This window comes from Meriones unguiculatus, chromosome 10, assembly GCF_030254825.1.
Source record: "Meriones unguiculatus strain TT.TT164.6M chromosome 10, Bangor_MerUng_6.1, whole genome shotgun sequence".
Classification (NCBI taxonomy): Eukaryota; Metazoa; Chordata; class Mammalia; order Rodentia; family Muridae; genus Meriones; species Meriones unguiculatus.
The window spans coordinates 61048208-61072475 of NC_083358.1; the positions used below are offsets into that span (position 1 = coordinate 61048208).

General features: G+C 39.5%; 1 protein-coding gene across 2 annotated transcripts in view; it reads right to left on the reverse strand.

Annotated features, from left to right (window-relative positions):
- Positions 1–24268, reverse strand: part of Col24a1 (collagen type XXIV alpha 1 chain) — a 249978-nt gene that overhangs the window by 11984 nt on the left and 213726 nt on the right. For both annotated transcript variants that reach the window (XM_060392579.1, XM_060392578.1), the window contains 8 exons: positions 22156–22263; positions 21175–21282; positions 21030–21083; positions 20246–20308; positions 17405–17458; positions 14832–14867; positions 8250–8285; positions 8110–8136 (listed from right to left, as the gene is read on the reverse strand). In XM_060392579.1, coding sequence (XP_060248562.1) covers positions 8110–8136; positions 8250–8285; positions 14832–14867; positions 17405–17458; positions 20246–20308; positions 21030–21083; positions 21175–21282; positions 22156–22263 — 486 coding nt within the window. The remainder of the gene's footprint in view (positions 1–8109; positions 8137–8249; positions 8286–14831; positions 14868–17404; positions 17459–20245; positions 20309–21029; positions 21084–21174; positions 21283–22155; positions 22264–24268) is intronic.

Sequence of the window (24268 nt, forward strand, 5' to 3'; positions counted from 1 at the left end):
GACTTATTAATTGCTTAAAATAATAATACATCAATTATATAATAAATCACTAAAATATTCATATGTATTGTTTTATAAAACAAACAAAAACCCCATAAAGGTGGCACTGCCTTTTGCACATCTGTGATGTTTGGGCTAATGATGAAAGGTAAAAAGCTCACATTGGTCTTTGTAGTCAGTGGATTTGCTGTTTCCTCTTACTATTTTGACTTGGATCATCAGAACAACCATTCTATTTTATATAACTAGGCACTGTTCACTTGTAGAAGTATAGATAAAAGCCAAAGGCCTTTTAAGTTAAATTTATTATGATTTTGAATTCTGACAAAGTCAACAGACTTCAGAATGTGACGGACACAGGAGGGACCGTGAAGGACCGGAGTCATTTCAGAATTTGACTTCCTGGACGTTGTCATCATTTGACCTTTCTGGTGATTCCCAGGAAGATACCTAAGAGCATCATTATTTTACCCTATCCAGCTGTTGTCCAGTGCAACAGGAGCATTTTCCAAAAGCATATGTAGTTAATTTCTTAACTTTGTTTAAAACAGTAGTGAATGAAGCAACCACTAGGGTAACCAAAAAGTTTCCACAGAAAAGCTAGACAATATGTTGTCCATGGAGACTTTCAAAAGCTCTGAGCATATTCCAGAGTCTAAAAAGTCATGTGACATTAGCACCCCATATGTGTTCAGAGAGCCCTGAGAAATGCTAAGCCCTCAGCTTTAGCTGATCTTGAGGCCCTGTGACAGCAGATGAAGGCTCAGGTGTAATTGTCAACTGCCTGGCTGAACATTAAATGGTACCTCAATCACACACACAACCCTATTAGCAAAAAACAGTAGCCTCATTATCCATGGTGTTAGAAAATCTCAAACAAAAATTATCTGAGCACTAAGCATAGCAAAGTTTGCAGAGGTTACATAATCCAGAAATGTCAACCAACAATGACAAAAAGCAACAAGAGTAAATGTGGGCTGAGGACAGGAACAGGATTTGCAGGGGTGTGGCATTGTAGTATGTAAAATGTCTTGTTTTCAACAAGAACACAGTTGAGTTGGTCCTGTGTATGTGAGGATTCTGTATCTTCAGGTTCAACATGATCAAAGTATAAAAAGTTTCACCTGTACTGGACACATGCAGACTTTTTCGTCATTACTACCTAAACATACAGTGCAACAAATAGTTTATTACATTGTATTTTTTAAGTGACTTGGAGATAACTTAAAGGTTACAGGAACATTTGCAGATAATTTAAAGGTTGTAGGTTATATGTAAATGATATACTAATTTATATAAGTTACTTCAGCATTTGTTGTATTTTGGGTATTAGAGGGAGTCTTTGATCAGTCTTCCCTGTGAAATGCAAAAGATGAGTATTACAAGATATGCAAGAAACAGGACAGCCTGGTCACTATGCAGGGAAACAGGCAGTCAATAGAAACTCTCTGAGGGGCCAGCAAGATGGCCCAGAGAGTAAAAGTGCCAGCCCCTAAGCATGATGGCCTGGATTCAATCCCCAGGGTCCACATGGTGGTGGGGGGACTGACTCCACAGGTTGTCCTCTGACCTCTGCAAGGGCAGACTGACAAGTTCTCTCCCTAAAATCAAATTTATAGAAAGAAAGAACTGTTCGTGAGAAAGCCCGGATTGTGTAAGACAAAGATGTTGACTCAGCCATGGTTGAAGAGTTAAAGAATGATAAATAGATCTTATCAATCAGAAAGTTCCAAAATAAAGACAGAAATTACATTGAAAAAGACCATATAATGACATGGAGTTGAAGAGCATAGGTGAAATGATAACTTACTGGACAGACTCAGCAGTAGATTTTAGTAGTAAGAAGAGTGCAGCAGTCACTCTAAAGACAGGTTTATTGAGATTATTTAGTCTGAGTAGAAAAGAAAAAAAATGAAGATGAATGAACAGAAATTTAGAAATTGACCAGGGTGACAGCAATGAACATGCTAAACTGACTGGAGGAAAGCCTGTGGGCTCTCAGGACTACAGGCAACCCAGGGAAGCTGAGCCCAGCCTAGGCTACACTGTGGTTATAGGTCATCCTGGGCTACCTAGCAAGATCTGGTCTCGGTCCACAACCGAAATTTTGATTTGTTATGGTTTTCTGTAGTGGTCTCTGTTACAAAGAATGGTTTCTTTGATGAAGGGTGAAGACTACACTTCTCTGTGAGTATAAGGACAAATGTTTGTAGAATGCTGTTACGGATTATGCTGGTTTAGTAAGTGAGTAGTTGTAGATTCTCCTCCTATATTCATGTCTTCACTAGTGCTGAATAGCTACCTGGGTTTCCAGTACCAGGCACCGTCTCCTTCTTATTGACCAGGTCTAGGGTCTGGGGACATTGTAGATGAGGGGACAGAAAGTTCTTAGGAGCCAGATGATCAGGGAGTTCGCTATGAGATTGGGTTTTCTAGTCACATTGGAAGCTACACCCATAAAGTCTCACCATCATAGCTTCCCAAACATGAGCTAAACAAGGATGCCACCAATTATCATGGAGAAAAGTCCATAGGCTCTCAACACTACACAAATGACTACAAGCAACCCAAGGAAAGCTGAGAAAGGCAGAGGTGGCCTTCCCTGGGAAAGAGGAATACAGAAATAGGTTGTCTAGGACCAAATGGTCAGCTCTGAAACGATACATAGAAGGAGCATTATATGAACAGAATCATTATAGGAGCACACATGCGCGCGCATGCGCGCATGCACATGCGTGTGTGCATGTGTATAAAAAAAGAGACCATGGATTTGAAGGAGAGTGGGGAGGGGTATATGGGAGAGTTTGGAGGGCAGAAAAAGAAAGGAAAAATGCTGTAATTGTTTTATAATCCAAAAAATAAAAACCAAGTCAAACCCAACCCAGAAAGGAAGTGTTTAAAGGGAAGTGGGCAGATGCTATGTAATTCACTATAGTAATTTCTCAGAAGTTTAAATTTAGGATTATTATGTGATTCACCAATTTCACTAATGTGTACCCAAATGTTTTGAAAACTTGGGCTCAGATATTTATATACCTGTGTTCATAGCATTGTTATTTAAAATGGCCCAAAGATGGGTGCAATGTAAACACTCATCTGGGTAAACCAAATGTGTTATATAAAGTTTAATGGAATGTTATTTAGGCCTACATAATGAAATTCTGATATATGCTTACGACATGGTGAAAAATCAAGTTATGCTAAGGGGAGGAACTCAGTCACAGAAGAGCAATCGTTGCATGACTAACTTGTGTAAAATGCCTAGCGTGGTCAAGTTCACTGAGACGGTAGACTGATGATTGCCAGGGGCTTGAGAGAAGGAAAACAGACTTGTTCTGTAGATACAGAATTTCAGTTTGGTAAGATGAGAAATGTTTGGGAAATGGGTGGTGAACTGGTTGCAAAACTCAACTATTATTACCAATGCCGAAAGTACATTTATATGTACTTAAGACGGCAAATTCCATGTTATGTATATTGTACAAAAATGAAAATACCATGCATGTATGCTGAATATCCAGCAGGATTTGGATCTGTCATATTTCCCAGATGTCCCCATGTGAAAGACTTGGTCACCAGTCTATGGCACTGATGGGAGCAGAAGACCCTTCAGGAAATGGGAGGTTCGTAGGAGTGTGACTTTAGAGCAGGTTTGGACCTGGCGGTGATAGCACATGCCTTTGATCCCAGCACTCGGGAGGTAGAGACAGGCAGATCTATGAGTTCAAAGCCAGCCTGGTCTAAAGAGCAGGTTTGGGATGTCAGTTTCTTCCTCTCACTCAGTTACCACTGATATTGTGTGATGTAATCCCAAAGCAACGTAGCCAAGTAGCTACTCACAGAACCTGTGAAACTCTGAGCCATATAAACCTTTACTCCTGTGAGTTATCTTAGTGCTTTGTCACAGTGGGAAGGAAGCTAGTTATACCTCACGACTGGGAATTGGTCCTAAGGATGTTGCACATATGAAAAATGATAGGCACATTGACAGGACGCTTGTACTAATTGTATTTACAAAAGATTGGAAAGAATGCCAGCCTATCCCTACATGAAATGACTGGTTTACCTTCTTTGACATGTGTGTGAAGAATTCAGTGAGCTCAGCAGAAGATGGTACTATTAATGCCAAAGCACCATTGTTTCAACCATGCAAAAGACAGCGCAACGAAAAGGGCAGTTATCTTTTAGAATAGAATTTAGAAAACAAAGACATTTTGCAGGATTAACTCTCATGAATTTTTTTTTGCATTCTTCATATTTCTGTAATTCCTAGACATTCTGAAAGTCCAGTCTACCCTTTGGCATATACACAAAATTCTCTATGCTGACTTGGTTATTTTTTTCTCATTTGTAGACCCAGACAGATTGAATTAAGAGGATTGGCGGGGTGGGGGGGAGAGTCATTCAGTCACGGTTCAGTGGTGTCCACGTCTGAGCACAGAATTTTCATTTAGAGCTGGGTGTGGCAGCAGACACTGTAATCCCAGTACTTGAAATTATGAGCTCAAGGTGAGCCTGGGACACTGTTTCAAAACAAAGTGACAGAAAAAGCTCTAAGTTCAGTGAAGGGATTAAAAGCAAAAGGAAAAAGAAAAAAAAAAAGCTTTATGTACTCTAGCTTAAGAGAACATATTATAACATGAAAATCACTTAATGTTTTAAACACAGGCATAAAACTGCCCACATCTGAGTATAAAGCTGTCATTAAGTGCAGGGAAAGGGTCCAGAATAAAATAAAATAAAACAGCTTCCTCATGTAGTCTAGTAAAAGAGAGAACATATTATCATGCGAAAAATCACCTAAATCTTTTTCACAAACGAGCATATAAAATAGGAAACAGAATAAGGAGTGAGAGGACTGTTAACAGCTGGCAAACACCTCCTGGTCTCCAATCCTGGGGATTAGGTGGTTTTCTTTATACGTGGCCAGAATATATAACCCTCTCCTCTCTCCTTCGTTCATGTGGGAGACACGCATCTAACCTGGGCAGCTCAGGGGTTTGGGATTGTTCCTTTTTAGAGAGTCCTGAAGTCTCAAGGTGGGTGAATGGTGACAGCATTGAGAGACTAGGAATCAGTTTCAGGCCTGGACTCCCTCTGTAGAGGAAGCACTTCTGTCCTTTGAAGCTGGGGCCTCACTGCCACCTCTCCACCCGCCTCTCCAGTGCTCAGAGTTGACCCACGAACTAGGAGAGATCAGCTGAACTCCTCACAGTTACTCAGCACACACAGGCCCACGAGTACGTGAACCCACGCACACACATACACCCATTCCCATCCCGCTCGTCCCGTTAGCGCGTGGAGGGCCATCTCTAGCAGCCCGGGGTAAATTTCTCCATTGCTTTCCAAGTATCATAGTATAGACCCTGAGGTCTAGTCATTGCCAGATCCTCACACTCCCATCCTTATCAACAAATACTGCTTTCCCGGCAGCATTAGCTGTACCACAGGACTGTGAGTCAGCTTCCTTCCATTGGCCTTCGTTAGAGGGCGGGGAAACGGAGGATGGGCTAGAGCTTGTCACACTTCTTTCATCTAGCCCACAGCAAGAAATTGTTACACCATGACTAGGTTCACACAAAAACATAACTGACAAAATGGCTTTGCAAAAACATTTCATTCTTACTAGTAATGACACACTGAGTTTTTGTAATGATTGAATTTTACTGAGATAAGATTCATAGAATATGAGATTTGCCAGTTTTATCATGTTAGAACATATTATGATAGATACAGATGAGCCATTGCCTTTCAATGCTGATTACATGTGCAAATATCGATGTCCAGCTTTTTCACATGGGTGCTGGGGATTTGAATTCAGATCTCCTTCTCCCATAGCAAATACTGTACTCACTGAGTTGTCCTTTTCAGATCTGTGTATTCAATTCTCTATCTATGTATTTATTTGATTTTATTTTATTACAAAAGAATGTTGTAAGAGGCTCACCAAATTGGTCTCATTTTCTACTGAATAATGAATCTACTTTGCACTCTGAACTAATTGATGAATTAAGTACTGAGAGGACTTCCAATCTTTTATTTCTCTGAGACAGGTCACACAATGTTGCCCAGCTGGCCTTGACTCTATGATCCTCTGCTTCCTGGGTTTTAACACAATAACACTACTTCATGTGTCTCTGTGTGGCTTCTACTTCTAATCCAGTCATCTTATCTCCCTCCAAGTGAAAACTCTTTCTTAGAGGATGCATGCCAAAATATTTTGAGAGGCCTGATGTATAAAGTGTGTGAATACACACGCGTGTGTGCATACATGCCACATGTACTCAACACATGCTTATTAAGGTCTTAAATAGGGAATAAACATAAAAAATAAGCATGGGTGAAGAAGGGAGAACTAACAATTATCTCTCAAGGTGCGATGAGGAGATAGGAAGATTTGAGGGAGGCCATGACTGTTGTCATTTAGATTTCTGCTGCACAAATGCTAGACTTCAGTGTTCCTAAATTGGCCTCTGCAAACAGTGTGAAGAAAGGAGCTTTCAAATCTGATAAGAATAAGAAAGGCAGAGAAGAGGAAGAGAACAAAGAAGGAATCGAACATGTGACATTTACGGAGGATCTATTATTCATCAAATATAGGTATTTTCTAGTTAAGCCTCAATAATTCCTTAAATTGAATATTCATATCCATATTTTTTTTCTCAAAGAGGAAGCCTTTCATGTGTCTACTATTTTAACTGTGTAGCAACTCATAGACATTTCAGCTGAGACCAGGGAATACGGCCCCTAATTAGGTGCTTAAATACAAAAATTTTCTCTACAGCTTTCTAGTTTGCCATTACTTCTGTGACTCTTCAAAACTTATTTTGTTTCAGGAAGACAGCTACAATTTCTCAAAGCTACTATCAAGTTGGAGGCAAATGGATAAGGGCCAAAGAAACAAGTCTGTGCATTGCAAGGACATGGAGGGCAAGGAAGAAGAGAATAGTGTGTATCAAAGATCTGCGACACTTGCTGGAAAATTAGTCCCAGCTGCAAAGCAAAACTGAGGGAAATGGAGAGTTCGGAATCTGCTGAGCATGGAACACGGCGGACAGCCACCCAGAACTATCATGATCTAAATGACACACAAGAACAGCATGTGGAAATAATTACGACTTGGAAGGCATAAGGCTGACCATTGCTTGGAGCAAACAGTGAATGTCAACTGGGAAGTAAATGTGATCACTTGGCATTGTATGTGACCAGGAGACCAATAGAATGAGATGGGCTGAGGCTGGTTGGTATATGGAGACCCTGAATAGAAAGCAGGGGTCAAAGAAACTTTAGACTATACAGCAGACAGGAAGAGAAGCTGAACTTAAAATATTGCAATATCAGAGATAATAGCCAAAGAAACAGAAATGTTATTTTAAAATTAGCCTAGCATATTTTAGGCTGTGGTAATTAGATCAAAAGCAAACACACGAGATGTCTGATGGCTTTTTCAGACACTAGCAACTGACAAAGATTCATGTAAAACCTAAGAAGAGAACTGTGGTTAAAAAAAAAAAAAGATTTAAAAAGAAAAGCTAGGTCCCAGAAACAAGAAAAAAAAATAGAGTATTATGTACTATCCTCTGTGCTGGATGTTTTTCTACTGTTTAATGTTCAAATTTAATAAAAAAAAAAGTAGGAAATACAATCCCTCTTTTCTATATAAGAAATTCAGGGATTGTATTTCAAGTCACTGTAGCTGGGTTGGCTTAGCATAAAGAATGAAGGTATACCAGAAGGATGGGACGACTTTAACAGTTCAAAGTTCACATGATGGGGGTTGAGAGATAGCTCAGTGGATAAAAGCATTTGTTGCTCAAGTGCAAGTCAGCCCAGCACTCACGTAAAAGTACTGGTATGGTTGAGTAAGCGTGCAAACGTCAGCTGTCGGGAGTAGGGGCAGATGTGCTGTTGGGGCTTATTAGTTTCAGGTTCAGTGACAGAACCTGTCTCAAAGGAGTAAGATGGAAGATAGAACAATGAGAGCTGACATACTCCTCTGACCTACACACACACACACACACACACACACACACCCCACATACAACCCCCCCCACCCCACAAGTTGATATCCTGAGATAGAACAGAATGAAACCAACCAGGAAAACTTACTCTTGGACCAGGTGCTCCGGGTGGACCCTGTTACATAATCAAAAAAGAAAACATAACAAAACCTTGTTAGTAAATTAGCTCAATAGCAGGCAACCGTATATTCATCAATGGCAAACAGATATAAATATAAATGGACTCACAGGAGGTCCTGGTTGTCCTCTTGGTCCTTGGGGACCCTAAAATAAATGAAGATAATGCACAGTATGGAGATTGATTTGGATTTGATATCAACCAAGGTCCAACCTCTGCTATTGCCTGTTGATGCCGTGCAGACCACGTGATTCACAACTTTTTCTATATTTAGAAGCACTTGCCCTTAACTGTGACCCACAATTCTGAACAACCTGGAAATTTAATTTTTTATTGGGGGGGGAATGGGCTAAGTTTGTACATTTTAGCAAATTAAGTAAATTATGATGGAAAATCTTAATATAGCCCAAGCTATTTCTAATAGCACCCACCTAAACACTAAAGCTAGAAACGTCATTGGTTTTAATATTTAAATATTTATAATTGATATCCTTTTAAATATCTCTAAACTGCTTCTTTATCTTCAGTGTAAATCACATGTCGTGGCCTAATGCTTGTATCCCCTAAACTCTGAATAATTGTCCTAATTTCTAACTTTGTGGTGACTGCAATGGGGCTTTTGAGAGCTAATTTGGTTATGAGGTGGACTCTCTATAAAGGGATTAATCCCCTTATTAAAAAAGGCATAGCGATGACCTGCTCCCTTCCATGCAGGATAAAGGAAGAAGCAGACATTCTGTGACACGGGAAGAGGGCAGTCTATTACACTGATGACATTCTTCTTAGAAACTGGGACCTGGCCATTCTACTAGTCGCCCTGTGGCTCTCAGAGGTAAGGTATAACCTTCTTAATAGTGTGGCTCATCACTCTATACTAAGCTCCTTCCATGTGCTAAGTTGTGCGTTATATTTCCATGTCACACACACACACACACACAAAATGAAACAACTGAGCAACCCGTGAATGAGGAACACAGATTGGGCCAAAACTTAAGTCAGCTGAACACAGAAATGGTGTTCTTAGACACCTCTTCCTGTTGCCTCCTCTTCAAGGTCTGGGCTTCTATCAACACATACTACATACCTCTACAGCCAGCTACTTGCATGTCACTAAAGCCTCCTTCTCTCCCTATCCCCTCCTTCTCTTTCCCCCTTTCTCCTGTCTTCCTTCCCTTCATTCTTTTCTTTCTATAGGTTTTCTCTCTGATGCCCATCTGGCTTCAAACATCCAATTCTCTTGGGCCAGCCTTCCTAGTATAGGGATTACAGGCTTATATCACCATGCCTGGCATCCCAAGTTCCTTCATAAATGCATTCTCTCGCACACACTCCTGCCTGCCCATCCTGTCAACTGCAGGCTCATTTTTCTCTCAAAACTACTTTAAAACTCTATGTCCTCCATAACTACCTGTCATATCAGTTTCTTTCTCCTCAACTAACTACTACTTTTTTTTTTTAATTCCGTAGAACACAGCATTGTGGAAAGTTCCTAAGATTTGATAAAATGTCTATTGCTTTTTAACTTTCTGGAATAAGAATAGATTCTCAGTAATTCTTACCACATAATTGAACAACATTAAAAGTTTTTATTAATTTAGAAAGTAGGAAGGCTAAACAGATACATGTAGATGCCAAATGTTATGCTGACATTTTTTAAAACGTATCAACAGCAATCATTGTTCATGCCTTACACATCTGCTCAAAATTAGCTTATTTGATGGTGAATTGAATGTTAACAACATATTGAGTCAAACTCATATTATTGTTAAAAGATGGCAAAAAGAAGAATTAATATCCAGCTGGTTTCAAATAATGTTGATACGGAAACTGGCTTCATATTCAGGACCCTTTATTGCTAAGGCTGTTAATGCTGGTTCTATTGTGACAGCTAGAACAAATAACACAGAGTTACTTAAGCAGGATAGAAAACTCTATGCCTGATAGATATTTCATAGTTTGCATCAAGTATGCCTAAAATTTTATTTTTTATGCTTACAAATTTAGTAAGAGAATGTACAGAATTCCTCAGAAGCTGCCTGTTAAGTTTCAGGAATTCCATTATTAGTGATGGTCTAATTTCAAATTATGCAGAGGTTAAGGCAAATTAGATCCATTCTGAATCAACACTGCAAAAATAATAAACAGCTGTGCAACTGAACCACTTAACAGGTCTGTGACATTTATAAAATCTCTTTGATGGTTCAATATAAAACATCTATCCTATATTTGACTCCGAAAGAGGAATGTACCACAGAAAAATGAACAATCTCTTCCTAGTGCTCAAACTACCAAATTCATTTCAGCTTGTTCCTCAGAGCAAATCGTTTCACCACAAATATGATCCAATGAAATACTTAACACACAACAAGACAGGGCAGGGCAACCCTAATCAACAATGGCATGAAAGAGGTCAAGTAACCAAATAAAACAAATTGTGATTCCAACCACATACTGCGTTGTTAGTTCCCTTATTCCTTCAGCTAACACCACTAAAAAGTTCTCCACTTTTGACTACTATAAAGTTCTTTGTAGCAAAACTCTCATTTTCCTGAGAGTTTTCACAGAGATGGCTGTGGTAGTGGGCTGGATGGCTACACAGAAAGCATTCTCTTTAAATTTTGTCAAGTTCTCTCTGGCCCATTCCCTGATTTACACAAGTCTTTAAACAGTAACGCAGCTTATCATTTGATTTAAGAAAAGAAGGATGTGACATTGAATCTGAGTCTGTGAGGTTGTCTTTTTCTTATATAAATTCTTTATTTCATTTCACTTATGTAAATGCAATTATCATTTACATCATGAGTTCTCCTAGGCTGATTCAGTTTTAGAGTAAGTCTTTCCATTTAAAAATTGAGGACTTCACTCAGGATGATCTTTTCTAGATCCCACCATTTGCCTGCAAATTTCATGATTTTTTTTTGTTTGTTTTTAATTGCTAAGTAGTAATCTATTGTGTAAATGTACCACAATTTCTGTATCCATTCCTCAACTGAGGGACATCTGGGTTGTTATAAATAAAGCTATAAATAACATCTGGTTATTATAAATAAAGCTGTCCTTGTTCTATAATTGAGCATCTTTTGGATATATGCCTAGGAGTGGTATAGCTGGGTCTTGAGGTAGCACTATTCCTATTTGTCTGAGAGAGAGAGCGCCAGATTGATTTCCAAAGTGGTTGTACAAGTTTACATTCCCACCAGTAGGATCCCAGAAATCCCAGAAGCAGAAAGACACATATGGTATATACTCACTTATAAGTGTATATTAGACATATAAAATAGTATAATCATACTAAAATCTGTACATCTAAGGTAGCTAAGCAAGAAGGAGGACCCTGGGTAAGATGCCCAATCTTCATTCAGAAAGGCAAATGAGCCAGACATCGAAAGAGAGAGAAAACAGGGAACAGGACAGGAGCCTATCACAGAGGGCCTCTGAAAGACTCCACCCAGCAGGGTATCAAAATATATGCTGAGATGCATAGCCAAACTTTGGACAGAGTGCAGGGAATCTTATGAAAGAAGGGGGAGATAGAAAGACCTGGAGGGAACAGGAGCTCCACAAGGGGAGCAACAGAACCAAAAAATCTGGGCCCAGGGGTCTTTTCTGAGACTGATACTCCAAACAAGGACCATGCATGGAGATAACTTAGAACCCTTGCACAGAAGTAGCCCAAGGCAGCTCAGTATCCAAGAGGGTTCCCCAATAATAGGACCAGGGACCATCTCTGACATGAACTCATAGGCTGGCTCTTAGATCACCTCCATCTGAAGGGGGGGTGGGGGGGACAGCCTTACCAGTTCATAGAGGAAGACAAAGAAGCCAGTTCTGATGAGACCTGATAGGCTAGGGTCAGATGGAAGGGAAGGAGGACCTCCCCTATCACTGGAGTGGGGGAGGGGCATAGGAGAAGAACAGGGAGGGAGGGTGGGATTGGAAGAGGATGGGGAAGGTGGCTACAGCTGGGATACAAAGTGAATAAACTGTAATTAATAAAATAAATAAATAAAAATTTTAAAACATTAAAAAAATTTAAAAAAATTGAGGACTTGTATGACAGGATTCCTAGCCTCCACCTTCTAAGTGTCACTAGCATGTTTTCCTTGCCCAGCTGTGACAACTGAAGAGTGTGTTTAGCCTCTGCCCACTATTTCTTTGGCGCTAAGAGGCAGATGACTTCTGAGAACTTTGGAGGGATTAATTATGAGCTTTACAATACCTGATAAGATTTGTTAAACAGCATGCTAGGATGGGATCAGTGAATCAGGAGGTTTAAAGCATGGTTGCAAGTTAGGAGTCTGCTCTTCAGACCACCCTGTGGGTGGCCGGCTACTCTCTCTGTAGCTCCCTTACCCAGCTGGTCCCCAACGTTTTGTTTTCTGAGAGGCTCAGTGATTTATGAGAAGACATTATTTGCAAATGAGGAGACTTAGGTTCTAATCTTTGTAACTTATTGAGTGCACTCCCTACAGACTTGGGTCACAGAGATCTTGTTTGAAAAATAACAGGCTGGGTGAGGATGGTTTTCATGGCCCACCTGAGAATTTAGTTCTCAGGCTGAAGATGTAGTCAGTGGCAGAGCACTTGCCTAGCATGCTTAAGGCTCTACATTTGAACACACACACACACAAATATGCACACCTACACACACACACACACACACACACACACACACACTTGAGACAGAGGGACACAGTGAAAGAGAGAGAGAGAGAGTGAGAATTGCGGTTTTCAAGCCTTTTAAAAGAAAAATTTTATTCCTCATCTTTTGTAGCTGGAGAAAGGGCTTACATTCATGAATATGAGTTAAAGGTTTCAATTTGAAAGTTTGTATGAGTTTAGAGGAATTCATAGTTGAATTAAAGGAGTTTGTTTATTTTTCATTTGAGTGAATTATACTATCTGGGAATGTAATATACACTTATATATTTTAAATTTAAGATTAAAATATATTTTAAATTCTTAAATTTAAAATATATAGGCTGTTTTTGCATATATTAATTTTTCTTATAACATATAAGCCAAATTGGAGGGAATAAGATAATTCTGATACTCAAAAGCTGTAAAGCAATATTAAATTAGAGTGGTTGAGAAAGTGTGTGCGGAATTCTTCAGAATTATACTAATTCTTGTCTTATCATAAAATACTACAAAGATGAAGCAGCTTCCCTAAAATTTGCAGTGAATTGCTCTTTTTACATTTTTCCTACTTCTGTTGCTTTAAGTTATGTTTCAAGTTGTGACATTCTGTCAAAATCAGAAGAGAGACAATAGAACATTATTGTTGATGTAAGTTATTGTTTTACTTTTAAAATAACTACACTCTATTATTTCTGGCAATGCTCTTTAAATTTCTCCTCAAATCAATTAATTTTATCCTGAAAGTGTTTTGGAATCCCAGGGAAGTCAGGAATTCTTTGTAACTTTTAAAAATTAATTTATCGGAAACGTAAGAGCTTTGTGTTTCCTACATACTCCTATACACTACCTGTGGGCAGGTTTCTTAGGACGCCTCAGTATAGGCAGCCAGACAAGGACCAAGCATAGAGCAGAGAAGAAATCTGTCTGGCATGGATGTATAGAAGCAGTGCCCTACAGGTGGGAAAGACACATTCATTCATTCATTCATTCATTCATTCATTCATTCTTTCTTTCTTTCTTTCTTTGATTATTTTGTTTCTTTACTTTACATCTCTGATCACAGCTTCCCCTCCCTCCTTTTCTCCCAGTCCCTCCCTCTCCCATCCCTCTTCCCATCTTCCCCTCCCTTTTTCCTCTGAGACAGGGAGGGTGCCTACAGACATCAACCCGCCTTGGCATATCAAGCTGGAGTAGGACTAGCAGCATGGGAAGGACTAATTTCTAACTATTGCCGGATCTACAAAGTTGTGCTGCAGGAGACACTCAGCTTTCTCAGTATAAAGTCCAAACCACTATATTGTTTGTTAGAAAAAAAAAAAAATTCGAATGTCATGTGTTCCCCCCTTTAGCTAATTAGCAAAATTTCTAATTGCTAATTATTCCATGCCTTCTGTTTCTTCATGGGGAAACAGGACTGGTCAACAGGACTCGCTCTTGTGGCAAAACCCAACCAAATAATGGAACCTGTGCAAAATGGTAGATGTGCTCATTTGCTTCACGTTGGCAGCCTTTTTTACAGTCTATACACACAGCTCACACCGCCACTTCATATACCGAATGTGTACACAACAAAAATTTTATTAAAAAGAAAATGTATGTCTGCCATCCCTGCCCTCAGCAGGAGAGAAAACAGGAGGAGTAAAAATTCGAAGCTAGGCTGGGCAACATAGCAAGAGTCTATCAAAAGAGCACAAAAATGCTAATGCCTTGATTCTCCCTTGCAGCATCATTTGTGCTGGATGGAAATAGCATATGTGCCTAATGGGAACTGGTAGGGCTGCTGCTTGGGTACTAGAGAAGACCCATTTCTTCTGTACATGGTCATCTAGGGAGTATATGATTGGCAGGTCCTTAAACACTTTGGGGCTTATTAGATCCACTGGAATGTACCATACATGTTATTTCTTCTTGACAACTATAATTTGATTTTTCAGTCCATGAGTATCAGAGGCACGATAGGCAACTCAAACACAGCTTTTGACTCCCCGGGGATTATCACAGAGAGATAAGGGGTGCTGTAATCACAAATTTCATTATTTAGTTAAACTTACAGTTTCACCTCTAAAGCCTTTTTCACCTCTGGGTCCCTAAAAGAGAGAGGAAAAGATGGTAGTTCAGAGTCATGGACAGGCTTCTGTTTGATGCAGTAATGGCTGTACTCAGAAACATGTCATTTTTTATTTTTGTCTTATTATGCAGATAGATTTGTTAATTTCTATACCGTTTAAGTTTTCTGAGTAATCAAAAATTCTGCCCACCCCCCAAACCAAATCAATCAACCCATTTGGACGGCTTATCCTGTGCTCGCCACTCCAAGTTCCACGCTGCAGTGACATTGGAGTGGGCACCTTCCTCAGGTGGGGAAGTCAGGACACTGACATCCACTCACAAACAAATTTGCAAAGGAAATCTTTTCAACATCTAAATTCCATATTTGTTTCTCTCTGCCTTTGAAATCCTTGTTTCTAGAGCAGTTTCTTTGTTCTCTTTCATCTTCACTGTTCCCCTTTAATTTTATTTATTATATGTGTTGAAGTGGGGCTCATGGTGAAGTTAGGGAATAGTCCTCAGATGTGAGCTCTTTCTCTTCTCCCTCTGTGGGATCTGGGGACTGAGTTCAGCATGTCAGGTTTGCATGGCAAGTGCTCTTAGCTGCTCCATACTAATCTCTTATTGTGTTTGGGACTAGGTTTTTCATACCAGATTTAAGAATTCAAAATTAAATTAAAACCTGTTTTTTTTTTTTTTTTTTTTTTAGTTTTTAGACTACTTGCAGCATTTGGGGGGGGGGAATGATTAAATTACAATACGCTTGCATATCTAAATCTGCCCCCTTGTCATGTTGATCAGTCTTTTCTTTTCACTACCATGCATTGTGCGTTCCATTACAAGGATTTTGCACTTTTGTTATTGTTTTCTTATTTGGAAAATAACTTCATCATTGCCCTCACACCTACCTATTTTCCCACACAATATTTGTGTGTGTGTGTGTGTGTGTGTGTGTGTGTGTGAAATAGAGAGAGAGAGAGAGAGAGAGAGAGAGAGAGAGAGACTTTCAGATGCTTATTTCTTATAATGGACTTTTCTTCTTATAATGGAAAGAACAGAATATGGAAAAATTTGAAAAGAAATTTGATGTGCATGGTGAATAGTATAATGACCTTTAACAGCTATTGGATAAACACAACTCAGTGAGATGTTTTAATTGAGACATTTCTTTATCACATTTTCCTTGACCAATAACATTTCGAATTTCTGACAGAGGAGAACATCATTTCCTAATCAGAACAGCGTGTGCTGCAGAACCACCCATTGAACTATGAGAACGCTCCCACATACAAGTTTATGTAGCTCTGAATAGCAAACGTTGGAAGCCAAGAGAATGAGTTACACATTTTATTTCTTTTGAGTAAACTCCAGAAAGTTTAGTGGTGAATTCTCTAAATTTATCAAAGAGAAGAGCTCCCCTTAGCACTCAAAACAGTCCATTTTCAATTTTAAAATATCTACACATAACACTTTCAAATGATTCAAAATATGGCTTCCTGGAAGGGAATGAGTCTTGGTTTTCTGAGTCTCTACCCTATTGTGTTCCTTCCTCTGTGTGTATTATCAGGTTTTCAGTGCTGCAATCAGGCCCCCGACACTGTTTCAGTCATTGTCTTATTTCTTGTTGTTGCTTCATCAACTAATTTCTTTCAGCACTGGCAATATACTGACTTTATGCCCACTCCAGATGTGGACGGACTGGGTAGAAACATCAGCTCTGGAACTCACTGGGTCCTGACCCTCTATAAATGTCATCTATTGAATAGAGATGATGACTACTCCAACCATTTGTTTTAACAATTTGAGAAGCATTGTCATGGAAACAGTGCAAAACAAAAGCCATAGGGGTTACAAAAAGAGTTTGAAAGAAGGCACCCTTCCACAGTCCAGTCTGTGTTCAGTGGAACCCATTGACCACTCCTCTCCTGAGACTGTTATGTCTAACCTTGCACTACTCTGGTTTTCTTCCTCATTTTAGCAACATCTTTCTCTTTAGTGGGGGCTTCTAAAGCAGCCGTTTTCAACCTGTGGGTTGCGACACCTTTGTGGGTCAAACATCCTTTCACAGGGGTCACCTAAGACCATCGGAAAACATAGATATTTACATTATGATTTATAACGGTAGCAAAATTACAGTTGTGAAGCAGCAATGAAAATTTTATGGTTGGGGGTCACCACAACATGATCCTGTATTAAAGGGTTGCAGCATTAGGAAGATTGAGAATCACTTTTCTAAAGACTCAACTCTTGGCTATCAAAAAACTCATTTCCTTTGGAACTGGACCTATTTTTACCCATTTTACCCAGCTTTAGTGATTGCTTCAGTGTTTACTACTCTCTCCCCTCCCTGGGTCAACTCCTTTTTCTTTTCTTAAGCCTGAAGTGCCTCCATCACTCAAACCTACTATGCTCTGAGCCCTAAGAATGGCCTTCCAGAAGAAAACATATAACTGCTTTTTTAACCTTTGCTTCCCAGGTACTCAGGCTGATTTTTTTAAATGGAATATTCTAGAAACAGGAATTTTGGAAGAGGATCAACAACAAAAGAATAAAAGCTGTGCTGTAACAAACTTACAGTTCCACCTGTCGGGCCTATTATACCTTCTCTGCCCAGAGGGCCAGTGTTTCCCTGTAGGGGGTAGAGGAAGCAGTCAGTTTCACCCTAAGAAAAAGTCAGCCTCATTCTCCATATAAATTGAAAGAAAAGAAAAACCCAGAAACTTGTGCTATGATAAAATAGCTACCCCTAAACAGTTTTTGCAATAATAGTTTATATTATTAGCATAGATTATAGTAATTTTGACAGTACATGATGTAATTGTAATACTGCTGTAGTTGCCTATCAGGGAGCTATAATTTGTTATTTCGAACTAATACAAATCAAAGTAAAAATGTTCATGTGTTGAGAAGTCCAAGGACATGTTTTGTATGTAGAGCATTACATAACAAATGAAATTGGTTTGTGTAGGGGCACTAGAAAAATGAGCACATGTTTGAATGAGAAGGGACAGGTGCCTGAGTTCCATGAAGCATGGCAGACAGGGAGCACAGAGCGGAACCAGAGGGAATCCTATGTGATCAACCAAGCTGCAGGCTCCTCTGTGAGACAGCCACTGTGGAACTGGACATGAATGATGCTGAAAGTCTAACCTGCTGAAATGAAGATCTCCCCAAGTGAGCTGTGCAGCTAGTAAATTCCTTTCTGAGTATGTGCATAGGCTGTCATTTTTGAATGGATATAAAATACTCATTTGAGTTTTTCCTCCCTATCAAATTCTACTCCCACTGCCACTGACAGAAAGTTTCTCTTCTGGTTTATAGTTAGTATGAAACAGGCAACCATAAATACATAAGAGTTTTTTTTCTTTTCCTACAATATGTGGAGTTAAGGAAAATACTGTCAATTTAAATCTGATGTAATGTGGTCCATTGTTCAACAGCTCTAATAGTAAATATACCTCCAAAAAGAGAAATTTCTGGTAGACCTTATGAGTTGAGATCATGTTTTAAACATAATGAACTTTAAGAGATAACTTGTAAGTGTGGTACTCAAATTTTCACAGATCTATAAATGAATCTATAAATGGTATTTTAATTTAATGAAGTGTTACCTCTAGACAGACATTGAGGAAACTTTAGTCTATTAATTATGATGTAAGTCTCCCAAATAATAATTTGCTAGAAGAGTAGAAAGGGATAGACTGATACTAGAAGAAAATAGACTGAAAACATTATCGATTATATATATACATTTATCTAAGTGTTCAAAAACATCACACTGTGATTTTACTCGTAGGTGGCAGTTATCTATGTAAGTGTGTTTTTGGAATGGAGCCCTGATTTTCTAGCTTAATTGCTCTTACTTAATCATCAGTACTTCTTGGTTTTAGGAGCAGGAAACAGACCTGAGACCAGTCACTACCCTCTGTGCATTCTGGTTCTGCAGCTTTAGCAGGCAGCCCTGTAGCATGTGGTGTGGTCAGTCAAATAGGGGGCAAGTTCTTCCTCTGCTGCCATACTAGCATTCCATGCTCCTGGAAGTGGTTTCCCTAGACTTAGTTTTTTGGGCTTCAAAGTGGAGTAGTAACACCTCTCGTAAGATTTTATTATAATTAAATGACAAAAGAGACACAGACTGGACTCTAGCACCCCCCACCCCAACACTAACATAGTAGGACTTTCACTTATCTCCTATAAACGTGAGTCTCGCAGACGTTTTCTTAGTCTAAGTCTTGTGAGCTCTCTACGTGGAATGTGCCATTAACGAGATGACAGAAGGGATTGACCCATGAAGTGATACAGGCTGCAGTCCTGGCCCACAGTCTCAGCCCTTCATGGGCCTTACTTAGGATGGAAGCCAGATGCTGACGAGTTGCAGAAACATGTATTTTCACAGTAGCCCATTTGTATACCACATTTGTGGATAATCAGAAATTGTGCTTTACAGCACCCACTCTGCTTTATTTTTGCTTTTTATTTTAGAAATTCTGAAAACAATTGACAAACTTACAACTGACAAAGTACTGAGGTAGGCCTCCAATGAAATGATCCCACAAGAATGCTGCTCTTTGTTCTATTGAAAATAATCTATTGGCAGAGTTAGGGAGGGGTACAGAATTTTAAGAATCTGACTTCGTTCCCTGCTGTAACCTAGACAGTGGTGTGGGGTTGTAAAGCTCTTCAGGAGTCCTTCCTGTTGCGTTTGAACTGTTTCTTCTTCCTCTCTCTCCTGTCCATCCGAGCCTCAGCAGCTGCTGTAAGCTGTGGAGTTCTATGAGTACAGCCAAATCACTGTTTGAAGTTTGAAACCTTTGTTTTGTTTCATTTTTGTTTTGCAGAGCGTCCTTAATAAAAGCTATAACAAGGCAAAACTAACACTGTCCAGGACCGAGACTTTCACTACATCCTGCAGCACTAAATTGCTAAATGGAGTTTGCTAGCCTTTGACTTTTGGAAACCTGCCAGCAATTCATACCACTCTTTGGCATGCCGGAGCCCGAGCAGAGAAAACTCAGCTTTGGGGAGAGAACTGTCGAAGTGTGGCCTTAGGAGCTCTGGCCAGCGGCAAGCCTCCCTGGGTGGGTGGTGTTTGGACTCTGGCTGCATTAACGGGCATGATACAAAACTGCTTTATGTTTTGTTGGTGTTGGGGTTGGTTAACAGATACACTGTCCATTCTTTGCTATTCTGATAACTTTTTTTTTTAAATAAGTACTGAGAAGTGTGGGTGGTCCATGATGGTATTTTGCTAAAACTAATTGATGAGCTGTGAAAAGTTGCAGCTTGCACATGTGGTTATGATTTTTTGTCTTAAAAATCACTTTATTAAGTTATTATTAGTGTGAAGTATATTAATTAAGTCTTATAATAACTAAAGAAGCAGAGGTCTTGGATGACAAGGTGACTCTATACTTACTCTCTGCCCAGTGGGACCTTTAGGTCCTACAATTCCAACCATACCAGCATCCCCCTCCGGACCCTAGAGACACAATGAAAAACAGAAAGCCTGCTTTAGCCTTCTATAAATATCTTACAAATGAAGAGTCCCGTACCAATCTAGACAGAATTATCAAAAGTAGCTCTTCAAATGGGACAAATGACAGTTATATAGGAAAATTGATGGGACATAAGATTATAGAGATTTTATTTTATCAATGTGTGAGAGAGAGGGGGAAGGAAAAAGAGGGAGAAGGAAAGAGAGAGAGAGTAGAGGAGAGACAGAGAGAGAGAAGGAGAGGGTGCATGTGTAGAATTAGAGGACAGGCACCATCTTTTACCATGTTTGTGGTCTTTCTTGCCATGCTAACTGGCCCACAGGTCTTACTGGCTCCTGGCTTCTCACACTGGGTGATGTGATTAAAGAAATCTGAACTACTGTGGCTAGTTTTGATGTGTATTCTGGGGACCAAATCCCAAATCTTCTTGCTTGTACGGTAAGTGTCTTACTCAATGAGCCATCTCTCCAGACTTATTTTAAGTTTATTTTTGTTTTTGTTCTCCAGATAAGGTCTCCTATATCCCAGGCTTGCCTTGAACCCTCATCCTACTGTTTGAAATTAACATTTTCAAATCTCAAACACACGGGTATAGCAATATGAATTTTAAAGATCAAAGAAAAGCACAAGTCACAAGATAAGTATTGAGTATTTCAGCACCTGTCTTTTTTCAAGATAAGACTACCAGAACATATATAAACGTACCCTGGGGCCTGGGAATCCTTGGAAACCTGTCAACCCTTGGTCCCCATGTTCTCCCTGCAGGATGAACAGACAGGAGTATTGTTACTGTTTAGTGGTGGCTTGATTTGTGGAGTAAGCGTGTGCTGATTTCAGAGTTGACACATACTGGCTGCCCTTTCAGACCAGGGTCTCCATGTAGTCCTTGGTCACCTTGTGCTCCTCGCTGACCTCTTTTACCTGGAATCCCGGGTTGACCAGGCAGCCCTTGTTCACCCTGTAGGCCAAAAAAAGAAAGGTGATCTTGACCTTAGAATCTAAAAATATATGAATGAAATACAAATACATATTCATTTTTTCATAATAGTACAAGGCATTGGGGATGCCAAATTTATCATCTTCGTCCTTCTCACCATTTCCCACCAGTAAAATTTTATTATCATAGCAAAAGGTATAGCCATAAGTAGAGAGAATGCCAGGGATTGCCATAGTGCATGGGAAAAGAGAAGAGAAGGGCTGAGCCTATGAAATGGATGTGGGGGGATTCAGAAAAAATGGTGATGTTGTGTGTAGAAAGTGTTATGAGAGCTAGGACATGTTCTGTACATAAGGGATCTATCCTTGTGATGTTTTTCCTGCTTTCCAGAGACGACCCAGCTACAGACACCAGAAAGAGAGAATTTCCTGAGGGATGGACTCTGATTTTACCATGATAATCATCTCAGTTCTACCAATCCGAGCAGGGGCCAGCTCTGTTATCAGGCTTGTTGATTATAAAGGCTTATTGGTTATATTCCACTTTGGAGGAATAAGAAGTGTATATGAGAAAATGGGCATCTAGCAGTAAATTCCATTTCTCTACTTGTAGAAGACAGATGACAGAGAAGGATGAGAGCCCAAAACAAATAAGGAAGGAAGGTCTTAACAATGCGTCTAGCTCTTGGTTAATGAGCAGCTGGGAGTGAAACAACTAACGGAGTTTGGAAACCCCACCACCCACACCTGGTCGCTACCACAGGAAGCACATACACATAGGTCACATACTTTCCTTTTTCCTAATGTGATTTTCCTATTAGCCAGATCTCATTAAAACACATCAGCTGTGACCTACTCAGTCCATGCAGGGCCCTGACACATAATAGGGAAATACCTTTGGGCCTGGAGCACCGGCGCTTCCGGGAGGGCCTGATGAACCTTTTCCTCCTCGAGGACCTGGGGCTCCAGCCAGTCCTGCTCTTCCTGGGCTGCCTGTGACACCCTAAATAGTACAGACAAGAAACGGAATGTAGAACATTTGGAGAAAGTCAAGATAGAGGCTTGATAAATATAGAAAAGAATGTGTTTCCAGAGGCTGCTGGTGACGCAGTGCCCAGGTTTGTGAGTTATGCTTTTTTGCAAGAGTGAAACAACTAAAGGATAGTTTGGAAGCCTTGCCACTCACATGAATATCTAATTATAGTTAATAAGATCTTGGGTTTTTAAAATAGAGACTAAAGTAATACCAAGTTCCTTTCGATTTATACAAGCACGGTGTACATTATGCATTGCTCTGTTCTAACTAGAGTGTGTACCCTGCTTCGCAAAGCAACTCTTACAGAAGAACGTCTCCTCACAGAGAATTTTCTGTTTCTCAACTATATGATTACAGGAAAATCCAGTAAAAATAGTTTGAAAATAAAGATAAACAAGCAAATATTAAGTCTCTGAAACCAAATCTTGAATCAAGGTTGGCCATCTATGACTTGCAAGCCAAATGCAAGCACTCAGCTGTTCTTGTATAGATTATAACATGAGCACAGTTTTTACATTTAATGATGGGAAAAATCAAAATCATAGTAATTTAAAATGTGAAGAGTATATGAGATTAAAATTTCAGTAAATATGAATAAAGTTTTATTGGGACAGACGCCCTCACTCCTTAATGTGTTGGCTCTGGGTTCACTTGTACTACAGTAGCAGCTGAGTTACCACGGCAGAGAGGTGGGCACTTGTGTTTGCTGAAAAGCAGATTGGAATGAGGCTGGGTTTCAAATAGCACATACACCGTCTTCCTGTGACTTTTTATTTCAAGTATTTTATTGCTGGAACATATCTGCCACATCAAAATATGAAAGGTGGACTTTGAATGTCATAATTTATAGGCAGAAAAAGCGTGCTTTTTTGTCAAATTAAATAACAAACTCTCATGTTTGTTATGTGTTATGTACTGAAACCACATCTATAACTAAAACTACATGTAATACACTCCAGAAATATCAGAACAAGGACATATTTCAACTTTACATGAATGCAGGAGATAGGAAATCAGAAAACTTCAAAAATGAGTGTGTTATCATAGCAGAATTCACACACACACACACACACACACACACACACACACACACACACACACCTTTCTAAAGAAGGCTGAAATAAAATAAAATTGTCAATTGCCAGCCAATTGCCCATTTGTTTGAGGAGTCAGTGCTGAGTTTGAAGTGATGGAAGAGTAAACCTGAACAAATCAGCTGTGGGTGACTGCAAGAAAAGACTATGGTCAAGAAGTTAAGAAGAAACAGCTTAGAACAACCTAAAGTAGAATCTTCTATGAGGCAAGAAAACTGGCAGCAGTGATTGGGAAAAGAGCTACTGGACAGACTTCAGAGCTTGAGAAAAGTCTGATGTTTAAATCTACAGATATTTGTTGCATTATTTGCCATTAGGTAATCTGAGGAAAATATTTGAGTTTAATATATAGACTGTCTAACCTGTGTGTTAATAGTAAACTCCTTTGGCTTTTGTGGATTTAATCTTGTTTGCTTCTATAAAGCTTCTTCTTTAATTTTTTATTTTTATATTAATTACAGTTTATTCACTTTCTATCCCAGCTGCAGCCCTCTCTCTCATTCCCTCCCAATCCCACCCTCCATTCCTCATCTCCTCCCATGCCCCTCCCCAAGTCCACTAATAGGGGAGTTCCTTCTCCCCTTCCATCTGTCCCTAGCCTATTTTTATAAAGCTTTCAATAAAAAATCAGGGATAGGATATCTTGACTTGTCCAATTATACAACGTTGGGTGTCTTGGGATATGTATAGCTTAGTTGAAGTATTTTGAGACACAGGTGAAAACTTTCCTAAATGAGAGAAACATCCCTTAGTACAAGATGACAATAAATACATTGTATATAGGTCTGAAATCTTCCCCAAATAAAGAAAGCCATATAAAGAAAGAACTTGCACGGGACGCAGCTCACTGAGTGAATTGTTTGCCTGGCATGCGCGGG